This window comes from Falco cherrug, chromosome 8, assembly GCF_023634085.1.
Source record: "Falco cherrug isolate bFalChe1 chromosome 8, bFalChe1.pri, whole genome shotgun sequence".
Lineage (NCBI taxonomy): Eukaryota > Metazoa > Chordata > Aves > Falconiformes > Falconidae > Falco > Falco cherrug.
Window position 1 is genome coordinate 31,207,182 of NC_073704.1, and position 20,033 is coordinate 31,227,214.

General features: G+C 42.6%; 1 protein-coding gene across 1 annotated transcript in view; it reads left to right on the forward strand.

Annotated features, from left to right (window-relative positions):
• Window positions 1–20,033, forward strand: part of PDIA5 (protein disulfide isomerase family A member 5) — a 102,089-nt gene that overhangs the window by 63,342 nt on the left and 18,714 nt on the right. Inside the window, exons 12-14 of the mRNA XM_055718481.1 lie at window positions 4,766–4,836; window positions 5,888–6,051; window positions 8,565–8,695. Coding sequence (XP_055574456.1) covers window positions 4,766–4,836; window positions 5,888–6,051; window positions 8,565–8,695 — 366 coding nt within the window. The remainder of the gene's footprint in view (window positions 1–4,765; window positions 4,837–5,887; window positions 6,052–8,564; window positions 8,696–20,033) is intronic.

The window sequence follows — 20,033 nt, forward strand, 5'->3', positions numbered from 1 at the left end:
TCTTTAAGTTGTCTGTAAATCTTCTGTGAGTGTAGTCTGAACTGCCAGTGAGCCACTTACTGAAAGCAGGACATGCTTTGTGCTTCAAATTTGTTTTCTCATCAGGCTAATGGAGGTATTTTTGATACGCAGCTATAGATGGATGTAGAGCTGTCACGATACAATAAATAGCTGGTGTGTGGTAACAGTACTCGAGCAGTCTGTTGATGGCAGAAATTTAATGATTCTTTAAAATCTTTATTTGCAATTTAATTTATCTCTAGGGCTCTTCATGTCAGAAATTCCCTGTCTGGAATTTCCCCGCCTGGATGTTGGGTTTTATCTCTTGCTTGTCACGTACACTTCAGATCTTCAGACAGTGTTGTCTTGAAATGAGAGGACATGACCAAAAGCATGGTGTTTATTTATATAGCTATAATAATCTGAAAGAAGTGAATGACAGAGAGAAACAGACATTTGTATTGTGGGGACAGTACTAGGACAGCATATGCAGGAGCTTAGCTGTAGTTGCTTGACTCATTTTCTGCCTGTCTTCAAGCAGGCAAAACTTGGTTTTAACAGTAGAAATGTTCGTGTTAGTTCACATCTAAAAACATTTGGAGCAACTGTGCTCTTTATTGTGAGTCTTTGCCATGGTGCCAGTCAGGTGGCTGTAAACAAATACAGATACTTACTTGGGAAAAAAATTGCTTGATACCTTGGTTAACCTTCCCTTTGCCCTGCTCACCTTTGCATGTTAGTATCTCTCTGTCCGCACTTGGCCTTTGCCTCTGCACTTGCCTACTGGCGCACCCTGGAAAGGATGAAGCGCTGAGTGAGTGTTGTCCTCTGCCCTGTGATGAGATTCTGGAGGGAAGTGACTTGTGTGCACTGGAGCGATGTGGAGACCTTTGATTGCCATTGTTCTGGGGGTGCAGCTGAGCTGCGCTGTGTGACAGTGACTGCTCTGAAGGAAGGAGCTGTTTATCTGCTGGCTGCGCAGTGCAAATGAAGAGATTGATTATAAATAAACTGGGAAAACGGAATCTTTGCTTCATTTAGACATCTGTTTTAAAAATGGTTAGCAAGGGTCTGTCTTGTACCAGATGTCCTAGCACTGATTTTTGTAAGCTTTGGCTTCTTTTTCTCATCTTGTAACACTTCTCCTTTACACTTACTCTGTGTGCTCTTTTCTGTTCAAGCCTTGGCCCTTGCAGCCTGGGGCTCCTTTTGTGCAAGAGGAGTGACATGAGGTGTTGAGAGGTCAAAAGGAGTTGTCCAGAACTGTTCAGTGGAGCCAGACACTGAACCCCTACTGGTTTCTCTTGTTGGATGGAGAGTAACTCTGACTTGCACCTCCAGGGGAGCCACTTGTCTGCAAGAAAAGACCAAGGCTTTGGGAGTCCTGTGTAGACACCTACAAGTCCCTTGGGTGTTTCCACCAGCTGTGACCCAGAGAGGCTCAGAGAATGTCAGTGCTTGGAGTAGGCTGTGGAGCATCCCTGTGTTGACTGCGACCTTTCTCTTCTCACCTGGGATTGAACGAGTCGCTTCCCTTGCGTAGTCTTTTAATGTCAGTATACATGACGGTGCATCTTCTTAGAGCACATCTATCACAGATGCCCACTACAGACAGACCTGCGGGCTTCCTTCCACTGTCCCAGCAGCCCTTATGCAGCACATTGGAGCATCTGGGCTAAGGGCCTGTAGGGTTGTTGTTATTTCCCCATTCATTTTACGAAAAGAAAATGTCTAAAACTAGAGGAGCTTAGCACAGAGGGATACAGCTGCTGCTGAGCGACCTAATGTAGCAATCTAAGGAGAGGCAGTGACCTTGCAACTCATTTAAATGACATTTTCATTGGCTTTGAGAATTTAATGACATTCATCACAGGATTGTTGAAAGGTAGGATAAATAATCATGGGAGAAATTAATTGATTTGGAGTGTGTAGGTGTGACTTCTAATTCATATTTCCTCTTTTCTTCCATGGTAGGTGGAAGCAGGCTGTAGCACACGGTAGCAAAATTTTCATAAGGATGGCCAGAGAAGCATTGTTTATCATGGGAGAAGCTCTTAAGATTTGTTGTTCCTCTTTCAGATTCAGTTTAATGTGGTGGCTTTTTTTCCAGGCTGGCATATTGTGCTGTCCTCTGTCAGGGGCAGAACAAGCATTGCATGATAAAGATTTGAGGACTTCACTTTGCTTTTAGTGCCTTTAAAGACCTGATCCTGCTTTCCCTTGGTTTTAAGCATGAGTGAGTTAGCTTTGTGGCAGTCAGGAGTGCGGTGTGATGCACAGTGTGATGAACAGTGACATTTCGTAGTCTGGATACATTTCTCCAAAGTATTACTTACATGGATTTCAGACACTTTGCGTTGTTTCTTAGTTCCTGGGCAATGTATGCCTAGCTTGTTTGGGGTTTTGGTTTGTTTCTCTGCATAGGTTTCTGAAAACAGGTTGTTTGTTGCTTTTTGGTTGATCAGATCTAATATTAGTAATTGTGGAATATATTGTGTGGATACCATATCTAAAGCACAGTATGAAGCTTGCTCTGGCTGGAGGACATGCTGGCGGGAGTAAAGCTCGCCAAGTTGAAGTTACCCCAAAGTATTTTTTGGTACAAATTTAAGCTAGCTAATTCAGAGAAGTTCCCAGGTATCTGAGCTAGGACTTGAGATGCCCTTTGTTTAGAAGTAGGAAGAGCACAAAATGAGTAAAGTTCCCTGCTCCTAGAAGGAGAAATAAATCAGCCTGGGCAGGTGTCAAAGGGAGTTGTCAGCCCTTTCCACAAAGCCATATGCATGCAAATTTTCTGTAGGTGGCAAATAAATCATTTTGCCAGGTTCTTTCATGCTCTTAACCAAGTCAGGCAGTGCTGAGACAGTAACTCTTCCTCAGCCTTTTCCAGCTGCTTCTTCCTCTGAAGCCATCACATCAGGTTCCCAGCTTGGTGGCATGTGCTCCCTCTACCATGTAAAACCAAAGCAAAACTTCCCCTTCCAGGTGAGATCCCCTTCTCCTGCTGCTGCTATCACATTAAAACATTGGATTTTGCTCAAAAGAAGGACGTGGGGCTTTTTAATGCTGTTCTCACTATCGGTTGACTAAGCGCTCTGAACCTTAGCTGGTGTTTGAACTGGAGTTTGGTCTGGGATCAACCGTTCGGGTATTTGCTGTAATTCTCAGGTGGGATTTGCAGTCTTTACTCAAATGTATCCATCCTGTTCTATAAACATGCCCTGAAAGCATTTCGTGGTGTGCTGTGGTGGCTGGAGCTCTGCCAAAGTCCCCGTTTGCTGTGGTGAAGTTACACCTGGGTGTCCTATTGCTTCTTGGCTGCAAACGCTCTTTGACTTGTGCTATATAAAACATGGGTGGTTGAGTTCAGCCTTGCGTTTGCATCTGCTGGCTTCAGCGGTTGTCCCATTAGAGGGAATCAAAGCAGTGCTGAGACTGAGAGCCCTTGGTTTGTTTTATTTTAGACAGGGGTGTAAAAATAGCCCCAGCCCTGTTAGCCATACACCTTAAAAATGGCTTTTGCTGAAGCTGCATTGAAACAGATTTCTAGCCATATTTTCTGATACGGCTTTCAAAAGCTCAGCAAAGTCTGGGTTTTCAAGTGCCTGTTCCAACAATAACAGCTGAAGAAAGAAAAGCTGGCTGCTGCTACGAACAAGAGGAAAAAGTGCGGCAAGGGATTGCGTTGAGATTACATTGCACCAGGCCAGGCGATTGTAATGCGCCTGGATCGCACCGCATGCCTTATTGCAGCTCTCTGCATCCCCAGCCTGCATGCAGGAGCCAGCCCTCGCCCTGCCAGGTGTCAGTCCTGGCCACCCCATCCCTCTGCGCTGAGCCTGCGGTGGCTGTGGCTGTGCTGGTCCCTTGGGGGCAATAGCAGGGGCGTCACAGGCGTGAGGAAGGGGCTGTCCCGGAGGCCCAGCATCGTGCTGTAGGCGCTGGGATGTAACTTCACATCGCCGCAGAAACCTCACCTGGTTCTGAAAGTTCAGCTTGCCTGGAAGCAATTGCACCAGCTGAAAGCAGTTTAATTTACACCCAAATAATTTATTTTAAATCTGCTTTTCTTGCTTATGCATTCATTTTACTTTATTGTAATGTCAGCACTTAGCAGTGAAGTAATGGCAGATCTCTGGAGAACTTCGCACAAGCGAGAAAGCACCATTATCTCGGTTTTACAGGCCCTGCTTATGTTGAGAACATATGTGGTGGTGTAATTACACTGAAGTGATTAAATCAGTGCAAATCCTTGCTAGAGGGACATGCTGCACCGCTGTAAAGCGGGGCTTATTATCAGTGCAGTTTAATTCAAATTACATTACTCAATTAAGCTGTGCTAGTATAAGCCTTCGCTTAAAGTCAGGAAATCACGTGACAGCTCGTGGTGTTGTTTTTTTTTTTTTAGAGTAGATAAAGATGTGGAAACTGAAATGGGTGAGGTTGTGCCTCACCCGAGAGCATGTTAGAAGCAAGGGGTTTGACAAGTAATGTGTTTATAGTACTTTCTGGGAGGAAAGAAGTGTGAGTGTGAATTCAGGAGTTGTATTATTATTTTTTAGTAGATGAAATTCTTTGTTTAAACCATAGTGACCACTTTGGAAAAGATCCTAAATCATACTAAGGCTTTACAAATAAATTAAGTGAAATGCTTACTAAATTCTAGTAATTTCTGCCACATGCTTTTGGACTTTGATAATGGCTAGATGGGTCAATGAATAACCGTGGCATGTGCAACTTAATTGGATTTTTTTTTTTTTGGCAGGGTGTGGGCATTGTAAGAAAATGAAGCCAGAATATGAGAAGGCTGCAGAGTTTCTCCATGTAGCCAGTGATGTAAGCTAATTTCCTTTATTATATCCTTCAAATAATCAGTAATAAATAACTGGAGTAATAAAAGTGACTTTTCTCCCTACAACAAATTCAGCTGTTCTCATCCTCCCACAGGACCCTTTCAAAATGCGCTTCCAAAGTAGAGTCTCATCGCTAATGCATGAGCTCTGCCAAAGTCTGAGGAGAACATTCTGTCTTGAACGAAAACAAAATCGAAAAATGTTTATGTATTCTGCTGTAGGCCTTATACATAATATGATCAAATCCAAAATGGTTTTTTTTTTCCTCCTTACTTAAAGGCATCAAATGTGAAGAAACATAGGCTTTTATTTATGAATTAGATTTGGAAAAAACCAAAGAGGGTTGATCCCTCTTTCACATTCCTTGGTTTTATGGTTGCATCACTCCATTAGCTTCATTGTAAGTGCTGCATCAGCGTGGCTGGAGAAGAGAGATCCAGTAATGTAAGTATTAGTGTTATTGATTCAGTCTCATGCTGTGTATGTCATGGAAGAGGGGAAGTAGGATTAGTCTCCCCCGTACCTTAAGCATCTTCAGTGGAGACATCTAGAGTTCCTTTGTAGCTGTGGGAGAAGGAGGAGGAGATGAGAAAAACAAAGATCAGATGAATCATGCTCTACAAATGTCTGTTCTCCTCTAATAGACGACTCTAAAGGTGGTCCATGTAAAGATGCCCACAAGTTAGGGAAAGGTGAATTTGCCTTGAAGTAAACTTGTCTTTGACAGTGCTCATTTCTTCTGGGAGAAATTGGGATTTCTGGGAGGAAATGCCATTTCTGGGAACAGCTCTTAAGCATTATAAAGTAACTTATACATAGGGTATCCTGGCAGAAATGGGAGGAGAACAGGTAACACTGGTTACATTTAGTCCATAAGATGTCTCTTCTGGTTTTGCATCAGCCCTGTGTACCTGTGCTGAGTACCTGGGAAAGTGAAGGCACTTAGATCGTGAGTGATTGCCCCCCAAGTTCATGTCCTGCCTAGGGGGTATGTGTATGTTGCTGGGATTTACAGTTAGTGCTATCTGTTTTAGAGTCCAGGTGTCCTTGCAGCAGTTGATGCTACTGTCAACAAGGCGCTGGCAGAAAGATACCACATCTCAGGGTTTCCTACTGTGAAGTATTTTAAGGATGGAGAGGAGAAATACACTCTGCCACACCTCAGAACAAAGAAGAAGATCATCGACTGGCTGCTAAAGTAAGTTTTGAGGGTCTGAGATAGTATTCAGGTTACTGGCTCCTGAAGACTGCTTTGGTGAGGAAGTAAATCTTAAACCTAGCTTCATCGACTGCCTAAATCCCTCGCTAACAAAACCAAACTGAATTCCAGTATTCAAAGCTGTACGAACATGTATGTTAATTATGATCTCTAATACACCAAATCCTTTATTTGCTGCAGGGGTTTTCATAGTTGTCCTGGTATTTCTTTCCCAAAATAAATATTTTTCAAATATACGCTAAGCCTCTCACTGGAGAAGGAATAGCAATGGCTCTGAAAAATAAACAGAACAGTCATTGTTCCTTCTTTATACTAAGCAGCAGATTTCACTGTTAGTAACTGAATTTCCGCAGTCATACTTCTCTTTCCAGCATTTCAGAGCCACTGCCTAGAATACCAGCTACGTGGGGCTGAAGGAAAGCCAGTGAGACCAACAAAAGCAGCACCTTTGTCTGCACTAACCACCTTTTCTTGGGTGGTGTGCTAAAATATGCAGAATTAAGTTTGATGTATGATGGAAATAATTTAATTTCAAAGTGTTAAATTGCTGGTACGATTCTCTATTTAAGTATTCTGGGATAAAATATGCATTTCCTTTAGGTACTGTAAGCCTAATGTATTTCCTGCATTATTCGATGGGAAAAAAACTGCCAGTGTTTTGTGAACTTTTAAAACCATTTAGCCATTAAGTACAGTTGGCGTCAGGAATGTAATCTTAATTTTTCCCCTTACTTGGTGGAGGTGGTGTGGGGGGGTTTCTTGGTTGTGGGTTTTTTTCCTTTTCTTTTTAAACTATATCCCCGAGTGCTTCACATCAGGTAATGGACGTGGTCTGGCAGCATGTTGGGAAGTTCTATCTATATTTTACGTTTAGACACAGTACTCTGTCGGCCTCCCTGCATACCCAGGTTCCAGGCTGCTGTGTTAATACTGGACGTTAAGTCACTGTCCTAGTTTCCACCAGTTTACTGGAGTATTTTGAGTGCTGCTTAATTTGTATTGAGTTAAACAGTCACGTTGACGCTGCCTGTACATATTGGCAGGTGAGTAAGCAATGAGGAGGAGGGAAGGGGTGTTAATCCCTTCTGGATCCTGCTGTGCTTCTGGAATGCTTTTGTCTGCAGCCTCAGGTAGTCAGCAACACAGGGGAAACCCAGGCAACTTGTCTCCTGCTCTTGACTGCTGGATGTTCTCCCAACTAGAGATGCAAGGGAGTAAGATCCTTATTTGCTGACCAGGGATACACTTGTCAGAGCTGCACTGAAGCTGGTGGAAATAGGGCTGCATCTGGGGTGCAGGCTGCAGTTAGGTTGACACAAGCTGTACTTCTGTCTCAGTAAGTGGTCTTGTTGCAGCCTTGCGGGTTTTGGCTCCGGTCCCTCCGTGGTGACTAGTCTGTGCTCCTGCACTAGGTTGTTACCAGTATTTGGGTAGCTTATTTCAGGTCAGTGTGGGAAGGCCTGTGTGAGATGAAGTCACACCCCTGACTGTAACTGTAATCGATGATAGCTCACACCAGCTGTGTTTGTGTGAAAATTCAGACCAGCTGCCCTAATTCTTTCACTAACAACTGGCAAATCAGTATCGATGGAAATACGATGGATGTCCACCAAGTGACCTTGAGTAGGACTTTAACAATTGAGTTTTTCCTCACTTGGTTTTTATGTACCCAGTACAACTTAAATGGTGTCATTCAAAGTGACAGGAAAGTCTGAAAAGCTAATTTATTACCAAGGCGACATATGAAGGTCTTTATACTGTGGCACCATTCTGATGATTTTATATAAGTAATCACTATTTAAGATACAGCAGGAATGAATTTAATGAGTCTGAGAGAGGTCTGTGAGCTGGTGAATAGCAGAAGTTTTGTTAGAGGCGCTGTAGATGTGCGGGATTGCTCTGATCTAGTCAGTATGTGCAGTCATAATTGAAACCTGACATTCTCTTTATCAAGGTAAAATATTCCAGTTCAGTCACCCCCAGTCTTCCAAGTGGAACGATGCTGATTATTGCATCCTGACTTTAATATCTGAATTCAAGAGAAGGTCATGAAATTCTTTATAGAAGTTTGCATGATAGTGATAAGAGTACAAAAAAGATGTCTGAATGGAAGATGCTGTTCTGTATCAGTTGCCTTTTGATTCCATCTGCATGCTGTTCTCAGTTCACGTCTGTGGATGACACAGTGATACAAGAGCAATGTTTCTTCCACCCAGATGTTGTATGCAATGTAGGAAATCTTTATTCTGCATTCCTACTCATATGCCTGAGTACAATCACTTAAATTATATTTTCATTGAGTTCCAGAAATTAACGTGCTGCTTTTTTTGTTGTTATCTGGTGTTAGAAATACCAAGCTCGTTCTGCTGCACAGGCACCCTGAAGGACTGTTCGACCCCAGTTCCCGCATGGTAGTTACGACCAGGACATGATGCCCCTTTGCCTGCTTCCAGAAACATTTTCAAACCAATCTCATTTCCTTTCTTTTCTAGTCCTGAAGCACCACCTCCACCTGAGCCTGCATGGGAAGAAAAACAGACTAGTGTTATCCACCTTGCTGGAGAAGACTTCAGGGAGTCCTTGAAGAAGAAGAAGCATACCCTTGTCATGTTCTATGCACCATGTGAGTAAATACCTCTCTACGTGGATGGGTTTTATAAATGCTACAGTTTTTGAAATCCTGAATTAATTCTCTTGCTGTCCCCAGACTTTTAAGGGTAAAGAGAAGATTCTGAATATAACTGCACGGGACCATCATTGTCACCATCTTTTGTATCTTTATAAACAGAAACAAAACAGTATACAGTGTTTATTTAAAGAGTTACGGCATTAATGCAGACACCAAAGCGGGCAGGGGTACAAAAACAAAACAGATTTATTTTCCTCTGCTGCTTTTTATGGTCCATATAACAAAATGTGATCCTTTATAGCAACACAATGGACATGGAGAGCCTGACTCATTAGTGCAGCACTTCACTAGTGAAATCGATGTAGTGATGTAGGAGGAATCATTCTCCAGAGGCTGAGAACAAATTTTGATGGAATAAATGTTGTCTGTAATAAATCTACATTTAAATCTCCACTGGGAATATGGGCATAGCTTCCTCCTCCCAGGTTGTTTTGTGTGCATCGTGCACACACTTATATTTTCGAAGTGCCTGAGAACATTTCTAGGGAATTTTTTAATCAGACCCTTTATAGATTAGGTGAATGGAAGTGACCTTTCCTGTTCTCTGTGTTGTCCCAGAGACAGGCAGACTTGGTACAGGTTCTTAACTTTTGAGGGGTCTGTCAAAAGGAGAAGATAATCCTGGCACTTAGTAGATAGTATTAACTTGCTTTTATAGCACCATGACTCTTCCCCCAAAGATACAAGAAAAAAAATCTTCCCTATCAATGGCCAGCCCTGCAGTTAATGGATAACCTTCAGATAAGCGGTTACTGGCTTGTTCCCGTTAAACTAAAGGTATTTTCCAGAAAGGGATAAAAATCTCAGGTCCTTAATGTTTAATCAGGCAGCCCCTTATTTTGATTTTCTGTTAGAGAATTAAACATGAATGCTTTTGGGCTCCCACGAATCCCTGCTAGATGTGGGAGACGGGAGGGGTGCAATTCAGAAGGGAGATATCTGGAAGGTTGTAAAAGAGAGGGGAAGGGGACTTAATCCCTCCTCAGCTCCAGTTTCCACCACCTATTGACTAAAAATTGCCCATGTGCCAGGAATTTCTGATTCTTGGACCTCAACTGGTTAAGAGCAAGCCATAACTTTAAAATAAAATGGTTGCATATGAAATGGTAAGATTTAGGAGTTCACTGTCTCTTGGGTTCTCTACCCAGTGAGTAACTTTCTGTTGGAGAGATTTATTCCCCTTTTGTTTTTTAGTTGCATCTTTTTAAGGCACTAAAACTCTTGGCCATGTTTAAAGCAAAGACACTACATGCAATGAGTATGTAGCTCTCAGTATTGAAAGCACAAGGCAACTTGCCTGATGGGCTCATGATGATACTGTTGTTTGTTGGTTGCCTTCTACCCTGTTGCTCTCAGATCAACCTGACCCTGTCTTTTATGGGCTGTAAAAGCAAGGCTTGGATGTTATAAGACTGTTGGGACTCTTGAGGCTGCCCATCAGACACCTTCTTCTTGCACGGTTTTGGATACAGTGCTGCATGAGACCACCTATATACAGGACAGAGAGGTGCTAACTGGAACCACTTCTGACCTTCCTGTGACTCCTAAAACAGTCGATGTTGCTGGCTTGTTGTCATTATGTGGGTCATGCAGTTTCTGATTTGTCAATTTGTCCTCTAAGTGTGGAAGTGTCTGTGTGCAAAGCAGAAAGCAGGCACACAGGAGTGCAGTGAACCTGCCCTTTGTTGTGTGCAGGGTAAAGCATCCAATGAGTATTTTAAATATCTGATTTCTGTGAAATAATCCTTAATGCAATAGAAAGGTATAAATCTTTATATTTTTCAGCTTTTCTGTAGTGATAATGTGCCTCCTGCTAAATTTGGTAGATTAACTTTTGTTTACCATTTTCTCAATAGTAAGACCTCTTGGAGCTTACATCGCCAGTTAGTTTTAACTTGCTTATTTTAGTGCAGAAGGAACATTGCTAAAATTGCCAGGTCCCATTATCTCAAATAATTTTCTTTTTCTATTCAGATCCACATCTTAGGTCAGTGCAGACTCACAGTATGTTACTCCATTCGCTTGTGACTCCATGACAGTATTTGTTACACTCACACATATGCTCAGATATTTTAAGATTGGGGGTGTGTGTATACATGCATATATAAAGTATGTTTATATATAAATATTTATGCTAAGAAATGTATCTCTCATCTGTCATTAGAATTTAAAGCAGAAAGTTGAATATTCTGACCTTTATAAAGATTTCAGCTAGAGTGACAAACCTTTAGGCAAAGGCCACAGATATATCTTAGATGTAAATTGAAATGAGATCTGTCTTTTCTGTGGCAACTTCCAGTCCAAATTACTTAATATGTATAGGAGAACCATCAATCTGCTGCTATGCTGATAACTCTGGACGGAGCTGAGTGGTGCTTTCATGGTACTGAACAGTGCTTCACAGTGATTTAGCTCCGGAAGAGAAGACTGCTACATCCACATGGAAAAGATGGGAAACTCATTACTCCATCACTCTGAGTGTGGGTGAAGCATAAAGGTTATTCCTGGTGCTTGTGGAGTATTTTAAGGACTGAGAATCAGAATCAAAATACTTGAAATTACTGGGGAAAAAATCCACTTATGTGGACCTGACACCCACAGAGGGTGACGTTCTTAACTTCACATTCCTGTTCCTCCCCCGTGGCATCTCTGTGCACTGGAGTGACTGATTTGGGGTGGGAGGCAGCAGTCGGGGCAGGTCCCCAGTACTGACTTGGGGAAAAAGTGCCAGCTGCAGGAAAGCTGATGCTTCTTATGCCAATAACTGCCTTGGACCTTCATCTGGGTGTCCACTGGGTAGGTCTGTACCCTCTGTGGCCACCACGCCATGCAGGCTTATGATGTGGGCTGGCACTCTAGGCATTTCTCAGGGCTAGCACTTGGAGCAAGCTGCTGGTGTCTGTGCTGCACAGCACCTGGTGTGGCTCTTCTCTGGGCCACTGTGGGGCTCTTGTGGTCGTAAGATGTGCCATCCCATTCCCTTACCTCCAGCTTCAATATGCCTAAAATAAGAGGACAGTGACAGAGTCTGCTGAAGTGAAGCATGATGCCACAGGGGTGTGTAGTGGCCTGGGGACTGCCGTGAGGGGTTTGAGGAACATTTGAAAGCAGTAGAATTATTGCATCAGCATCTGAGAAGCATTTTGGATGGGTGGTTTACAGGATTTGTGTCTATTATCTCCACAGACCAGTCTCTGGAGGTACTGGATGCCAACAAATACTCCAGGTTTCATTTTGCAACTGCTTGGCTTTGTCCAGGAACGAGGAGCGGAGACAACTAGTCTGAGTATAGTTCGGTGTACACACATAGCCTGGTTTGTGGATGATCGGGATTTGAGCAGCTGTGGACCGAATTGTTAAGGGAGCATAATGGATGAGAATAGATGCAGCCTTGCCCGGTTAGACTGCAGTGCTTAACCAGCTATGGCCAGGAGTACACTAGCTGCATGGTACGCTGGCTGTGCTCTATGTCCAGAGCTTGTTTCAGGACTCAGCATTAAATGCTTAGCATCCTGGAATGACCAGTTTGCATCAGTGCCTCTTCTGGGATCAATGTACTGACTTTTCTTTCTTCTTTCTCTTACATCCTCATGGTTTGTTCATACAGCTTATCCAAATGTGTTTTATCGGCATGTTTACTTTTATGTGCTCTCTCCACTCCGTTATCCCAGATAATTGAGATTTGACTTTGATTTTCTGTTAAATTTTAACCTCCTCCTACTATAGCACCTATATGCAAAAAAGAAGCAGTTGGTTGTGATCAGTTGTCAGACTCACAAAAGGCAACAAAATTCCAGTAGATAACACATCTTCTTAGTTGGAGATGTTTTTACTGCATTACTGCTGTAATTACTGAATTCAGGGCAAAAAAGTGATTGAAGCTAGGTGAACATTTTTTCAATTGGATAGGGAGATGCAGATAGTTCTTCATGAGTGTACTGTGTTTTTAACCCAAACTTCTGTCCGAAGAAGCCCTTGGAGTCCTACATGGAATTTCTTGTCAAGCCAATGCAAAGACCTGTATCAAATTAATGACCATCACATTCTCTAACTAAAACTCCCATGGTTCCCTCCTCTGCCTTGTTCGTCCCTGGGGTTTAGTATGTTTTCTTGATGCCATAATTTGGTGATTTGACTGTCAAGTTTTAGCTATTCTTGGATGATGCTCCCTCAAACTTAAGCTGAGTCTTTTCTGCTCTTGTAGAAACAATGCTGAGCTGGAGGCAGAGGCTTCATAGATGGGCATCCTTGATTGCATTAGGCAGAGCATCACCAGCAGGGGAAGGGAGCTGATCCTTCCCCTCTACTCATGGTGTAGGTGAGACACAGTCGGGTTGCTGTGTCCAGTTCTGGGTTCCACTGACATACTGGAGAGAATCTAGTGAAGGGCTGTGATGCTGGTTAAGGGTCTAGAGCACCTGACGTATGAGGAGAGGCTGAGAGACCTGGGACGCCTGGGTAAGAGGAGGCTTGAGGGGCTCTTAGTAGTATGTGGAAGTGCCTAATGTGGCAGGTAAAGAATACAGAGCAAGACTGTTCTGCAGTGTCCAGGCACAGGGCAAGAACTAATGGAAATGCAGGAAATTTTGCTTAAACGTAAGAGGAAGCGGCGGTGGGTTTTTTGGTTTTGTTGGGGTTTTGTTTGTTTTTTGTTTTTTGTGTTGTTGGGTTTGTGCGTTTTTTTACTGTGGGGGCAGTTGAACACTGGGACAGGTTGACTGGAGAGGGTGTGGAGTCTTCATCCTTGAAGGTACTCAAACTCCAGCTGGACACAGTGCTGGGCAACCTGCTCTAGCTGACCCTGTTTTGAGCAAGGGAAAAGTGCCTTTCAACCACAGGAATGCTGTGTTTCAAAAAATAGTAACACTGGAGTTTGAAATACACAGTGAGGGGTTTGGGGGTTTTTGTTTGGTTTGAGGTTTGGTTTTGTTTGGTTTGAGTTTTTTTTACCCTTCTTATTGAGTTGTGATTTTCTCTAAATAGGAAAGGCTTAAAACATCCCCTACTAATTCTTGTACAGAAACAGGAGCTGTCCACTTGTGGCTCATAAGAATGGAAGATCAACACATGAAAACACATTTGTATCATTTTTTGATCATGATTGCTGCCTCCAAAGAGCCTCCAAATGAATCAACTGTGTCAGAAACAGGAATTATATGTAATAGACCAGTCACAGGTCGGAATGGTGGGAGGGACACATTTTTTAGAGCAGTCATTTTTAGTGGGAGAGCTCAGCACTGAGAAAATTCATTCAGTTCCTACTTTTGTAAAAACAAAGGTAATAAAAATTCTTAAAAAATACTTTCAGCAGCAACAAGACTTAATAGGGAGAAAATGCTCCCTTTTAATGGTTCATAAGGGTGGCAGTTACCAATGTTATTAACTTGCCAAATAGCCTCAATTTGTGCGACTCAACAGGGTTTGCAGAATGGGTATTTTTAATAAATACTTTGCTGGGAGCTGATTTCCGGTTCTCTGTTCAGCAGTGAAACCTTTCACTTCACTGGAAATTATTTTTGTCAGCTGGAAAAGGTTATTTTCTGGTGAAGCCTGACCCACAGGGGTTACCCAGAGAACACCCAGAAATAAACCGTGCTGAGGCTGGTTTTAATGAGGTATTTTTGTATTGAGTATAAGTGGCTCTATTTGGACAAGAGGATGTGCAATTAAGAAACATCAGCCTCCTTGGCTCTTCACTTAAATTTTTTGTAGTTTTTTTCTTTCAGGGCTGGAAGAAGTGAATGAGGGTGCTTAATCTGTGTTGTACCTGATAAAATCACAGAAGACTTTGGGGTGGTGTTTGAGCCCTTAAAAGATTGTGTGTTGTTCTAAGCTGTTGGGAGATGGTACCTGGGTATTGTTCTGATGTAAACCAAAGCCAGTTCTTTGGCTTCCAAGTCAAGCAGGAATGCAGACATCATCCCTGTCTGATTGATCTCAGGAAGAAGTAAGAAAGAAATCAGGTAGGGATTACTTCTGCAATAAGTAATCAGATAGGCATCAGGTTTTTTCAGTTCTGACTAAACCAGTCCTGCCCATCCCTGTGTGTTTCATCAGCAGTGCATAAAATGCTGAGAGCTAAAGCAAACCTGCATTAATTTCACCCACAGGCTTTGTTCAAAATATGAAGCATTCTGTATCCTGGTATGCTCCTTCTCTGTCTTTTCACAATAAAAACCGCCCAGTTTCTTCTGTCCGGGTTATGTATTGAGGAATATACAGTGACAAAAAAGCACTTGGCTGAGAGTCCTTGCCAGAGTGGGTTGCACTGTGTGCAGCGTGGCTGCAGACGGTTTTTTGGCTATTAATGCCAACAGCCAGGAAGGCCAGTATGCTCCTCCAGCCCTGCTAGATCGCTCATGGGACGCAGGCTGTCATCAGAAAGTTGTTCTTAAGAAATCAGTAATGTTTCCTTTTCATTCTCTCATTTTTTGAAGTAAGCTGGGACAAGCTGGTTGCACCATATCTCAGCCTTTGCGCAGAAAGTTTTGGCAAGATGATGCTGTGTCCTGGCTAAGCTGCACCGCTGTCACAAACCACTGCAGTTTTGACTGACCATGCGGCCTCAGCCCGTGGCTGCTGCACCTGAGGTGGCCAGACCGTGTCTTGGGGCTGAGCAGACCTGGGTGGCATAGTTCTATATGAAGGATGCACAGAGGGGGCTAAAATACTCACCAGCTGAATTAATGGGTCCAGATGTGCCGAGCACAGAAGCACAGATGGATTCAGTGTCCTGTGATGGCCTCAGATTGGCTCCCACCAAGAGGTTTTCCTGTTGCTTGCAAGCACATCTTGTTAAGTTTTCATTAGGAGGCTGTATCAAAGAGCCTGAACAAAATGTGCGTGTTTGTAAATGAAGCTTAAGCTATCAAAAATTATTAAAAACATGCTGAACAGAAAGAATCCGTTTCAAGGCAAAAACCCTTGCAGGAAGGATTTTCTGGTTGTTGACTGAGGCAGAAGAGAGGTCTGGACCCTCTGATAATGAAGCTTTAAATCCTGCGTGGGCTGGCACTGCAGAATTTTGGTATGTTAGCTCTGCAGCTAACTGGTTTCTCTCCTGCCTGAGTGGTGCTCTTGCTACAGGCTCCTGTTAGGTGAGGTGCATTCCTGTCGGTGTAAATAGTGCTGATGCCACAGAGCCCATTAGCAGGCTGGTTTTGATAAAGAATTAATTCGTAGAGTGGTCTCTGCAATCAGGCTGGCAGAACTGCTCTTAGCCCCAGTGTTTGTGTCGAGGATATTAATTAGCACCAAGAGAACAGTTCTAACTGCTCTCAGCTCAGAAGTTGAGGCACTTTAGAGGACTGTGCAAGGCTGTGACGGAAGCACTCAGCAGTGGCTGTTGCGGAGCTGTGGCGTTAAACTAAAATTTGGAAGGGTGATCGAGCTCCTCTTGTTTTGTAAAACAGCATTCATGCTTTAAATCTGTCGTAACCCTAAAATGTTACAGCTGCTTTTGAATTGGTGTGAAGAGTATTACCTGTATGTAAACAGTTCAGGCTTGTGAGAAGGGGAAGAGGAAGGAGGTGAATGCCCTTTGCCCTGTGAAATCCTCTCCTCACAGACATACAGGTGTGTTGGTGCAATGTCAGGTAGAGCCTGTGTGGGGTACCTTATGAGTCATTTAACTATGAATATGCCACTCACCCTTATACACTGTCATCAAACCCGTGCTCAGGAAGACAGATGCTTTTTCTGGTGATGCAACATACCATAGCAAGGACTGCTTTCGAGCCTCACCTAGTGCAGGTGTCAGTCAGCGGTGCCTCCCCCAGCGCTCTGCTGGGCCACTGCTAACTCAGAGCAATTTATCTTCTGGATATCAGTTGCATCCACTGGCATGTCAGGTGGCAAAATCATTTTGGTTGCTCTTTAACTGTTTTTTGTGGTTAACAGAGGCTGATGCTGCCTTGGCTAACTGCTCTTACCAGCTTCGTTTGTGCCATGTGGGTCTGCTGGAACTGACACTTAAGTTTTGTTCTGGATGTAACTATTGCTCTTTAATCCTTTCTGTCCAGAGGTGGTTTGCTCTACAGCTTTCCATCTTAAAGGATTGCTTGTTGCCAAATGCCAAGTGCTGTCATGTCATTTGTGATTCGCTGCAGTCTGTCATACAGCCTTTTGTAGTGGATAAAACAGTCCAGGAGTTTTGTGCTGAGTCTTTCTCCTCACATTTGCAATTTGGTCTATTCTGATGATTCCGTTGCTGCCGTTTCAATAGTTCATGTCTAAGGCTGTGGTTTCCAGAGGTGTGGGGTTTTTTTCCTTCGCATCCTCTGTGTACCCCCAAAGTGCTACAAAATGAGGAGAGCTTGGAAAAAAATGCAACAAAATCCACTAGCAGGCTGTGAAATTGGTTGTAGATTGCCTGTTAAGAGTAGCGAGGCAAGCCCTGGCTGACCTGATGCTTAACTGAAAACCTCATGACCTTTTTCAAATCAAAAGACAAATCCCCCTCCTCTCAGTTACTAATATCTCATGTCTTGGAAATATGATTATGCTATGTGTCAGGTTGTGTCAGAAAATGAACTTTGTTTCCAGATATTCAATTAAAAGGGCCTCCAGTTCTCTACTGGTAGAACAAAAGCAAATTAACCTTTCAGTAACATCTCCAAATGCCTTTCTCAAATCTGCCTGTGGATTCAATAACTTCTGTAGCTACATGAATTGTGCTGGTTTAAGCAGTATACCCATTTTCAGCTCTTATCTCTGCAATTACTGTCTGTGGCCTGTCTTTCCTTGATTGACCAAGTAATATTCTTGTTTTAATTCTAGTTAATCACTTGGAACTCTTGAAGTGGAAACGGGCTTTGCTTTGCTCTGCGGTCTACAAGCTCCTGGGTTTCCTTTGATAGCTGTGCAATGTGCTGCTTTCACTTGCTTGGAATTGCAGTCATTTAAAAACCAATAACAGTGCGTAGTGTCTACCCCTGTTATTTAGATGGTGATGACTTCAAGCAGAGATGGGGAATCTGAAAGTCATTCCCTGCTCTGCACTTTGCACCCTGAGCGCTCTATCCTGCTGCGTGCTGAGCCCTCTGAGTCCCCAGTGTTTTGCAGTTGAATGAATGGAGTCAGCACCTTGAAGCCCTGCTCCCCTCAAGCAGGATTGTAAACCCTGAGAGTCACTTAACCTCTTCCTGACTCCATTTAACCTTGGGTGTAATGACAGAGGAGGATAATCACGTCTGTCTCTCTTAGGGACAATTTGAAGCGTAATTAATTGATATTAGTTAAAGCATTTGAGATCACCCGTTGAGAGGTACTAAAGGAAGCTGGGGGCTGAAGGGGGAGCAGAGCCCTTCGTCATGCTGAGGACAGAACACAGGCAGCACAAATGCCACGGTCTCACAAATCACTGAGTTTTCAGATCTCTTCTAAGGAGTTGGCTAGGACTTTACTATGAAAATACTGACAGTTTAAGTTAGTATTATGGAAGCAGCTACAACACTAAAATATATGCATGTTTAAACTATCTCTTTGGAAAGTCTCATGTGAAATATATGCGTGCTGCTTTGTTCCTTCAGTTACCAGATTTCATTATGTAGAAAATGCTAAAAGCACACATGGAAACAACACGGGTGGGGTTATACATCATTGTGTGTTAATGGTGGGCAAAAAGCATAAGGTAGTGCTTTCTGAAGTTAAAATGCCTGATCTGCACTGGTGTAGAGCCATTTTAGTTGGGATGCTCAGGTTAGGGTCAGCAGAGGCTGTTGTCCCCACCTGACCTGTGGGGCAGTCCTGGCACACTGCAGATCCCAGCTGCTCAGGAGATGGTGATAAAAGGACAGCAAAACCTTATCACCTCTGTAGCAGTTTCAGCTCAGCAATGTGAGTCAGGGACAGGCTGCATTGTGATCAGGTGGAGAACCGCTGTGTGAAAGCATCTTTTTTAGAAAACCATTTCTTTTCAGACTAAAAAGCACTAGGGATGTGGAATGTGAATTTCCTGCCTGAATTTGACTGGCTTCAGCACACAGCCAGCTCTGAAGGTTACTTAGCCTTTGGCACCCAGCTTGTATAGCTTGTTGTAATGAAAACTAGACTGGCTTTTCTCAGTTTCTATCACTACTTAATCTTTGGATTTAAGCTATTGACACTCCGGGCTTCCTGCCTCCCTTTGCCATGAAACACACTTTCCGGTCCTGTTACTTTTCTTATGGGTCTTTTGAGTCCCCTCCAGTTTGAACTCATTCTTGATTTGTGGACCCAGAACTGCAAACAGTATTTTGGAGATGCCAGACATAGAGGCCCTCTCCACACCTACTTAATATTTTCATTTATATATTCAGTGAAGTTCCTTTTGACAACTCCATCGTTTTCTTTCAAAGCTACATTGCTGGTATTGTTTGGATTTCTTTTGCTTCTGATACGTTTAAAACCCCTTATATACTTAAAACATCATTATTACCTCTGCTGACTGTAGATACTGCTTTGATGTCCATTTGCTTCCTTTATCTATTTTGTACAAATTGTTAGCTTTTGATTTATATTCATTAAAAAAAGCTTCACCTTTCTTCTATGTGCTATGCTAATACAGCTTCCACTCTTCTAAGGAAACTGAATTAACCTTGTACTGCTCAGCTGTAGAGAGGTTATATTATATCACTGAGCTTTGTAGTTTCAAATTAAACAAAGCATGAAGTTACTTAAAGGACGTTTTTCATATTTAAGCAAGTAGAAACTTATGTTTTTTGGAAAGAGATCTTGATTCCTTCAGGCAATTCTGAAAATTTCACACAATTTTATTTTAAATGTAATAATATGAATATTGTCCAACAGGGTGCATCTGTTTCATCCACTATTCTGGAGACATCTTTATAATTGCCATCTGGTCCTAATAATTTCGTACATAGAAGTTTTAAGAATCTCTGAAGTTTATCTTTTGACTCACCATCATCTCTAAACAATTGACTTGGTTAAAAAAAGAAACCTTGTCCAATGAAAAATTGTCCATTTGAATGTAATAAAGATATGTAGGTTATTCACTAGATTGTTCCATTGCTTTGAAATCTTCTTTACATCCCTTCTGCATCCCATGGGACCCTGCAATTATGCGAAATGCTTACAAATCTGAATACAGGATGTTATTTCTGTGGATTTATTGAATTGCCACCACAAACATATGCTTGATTACTCTTATGTTTGGGTCAATGTGCATTTGGGTTTTAATATCAGTTTTGTGTGTGTCTTACCTTACCTCATGAATGGGTTTATATTGTTCTTTCCTCAGTCTGTTTTTTGGGTCTTTTTTCTTTAAAAAAAA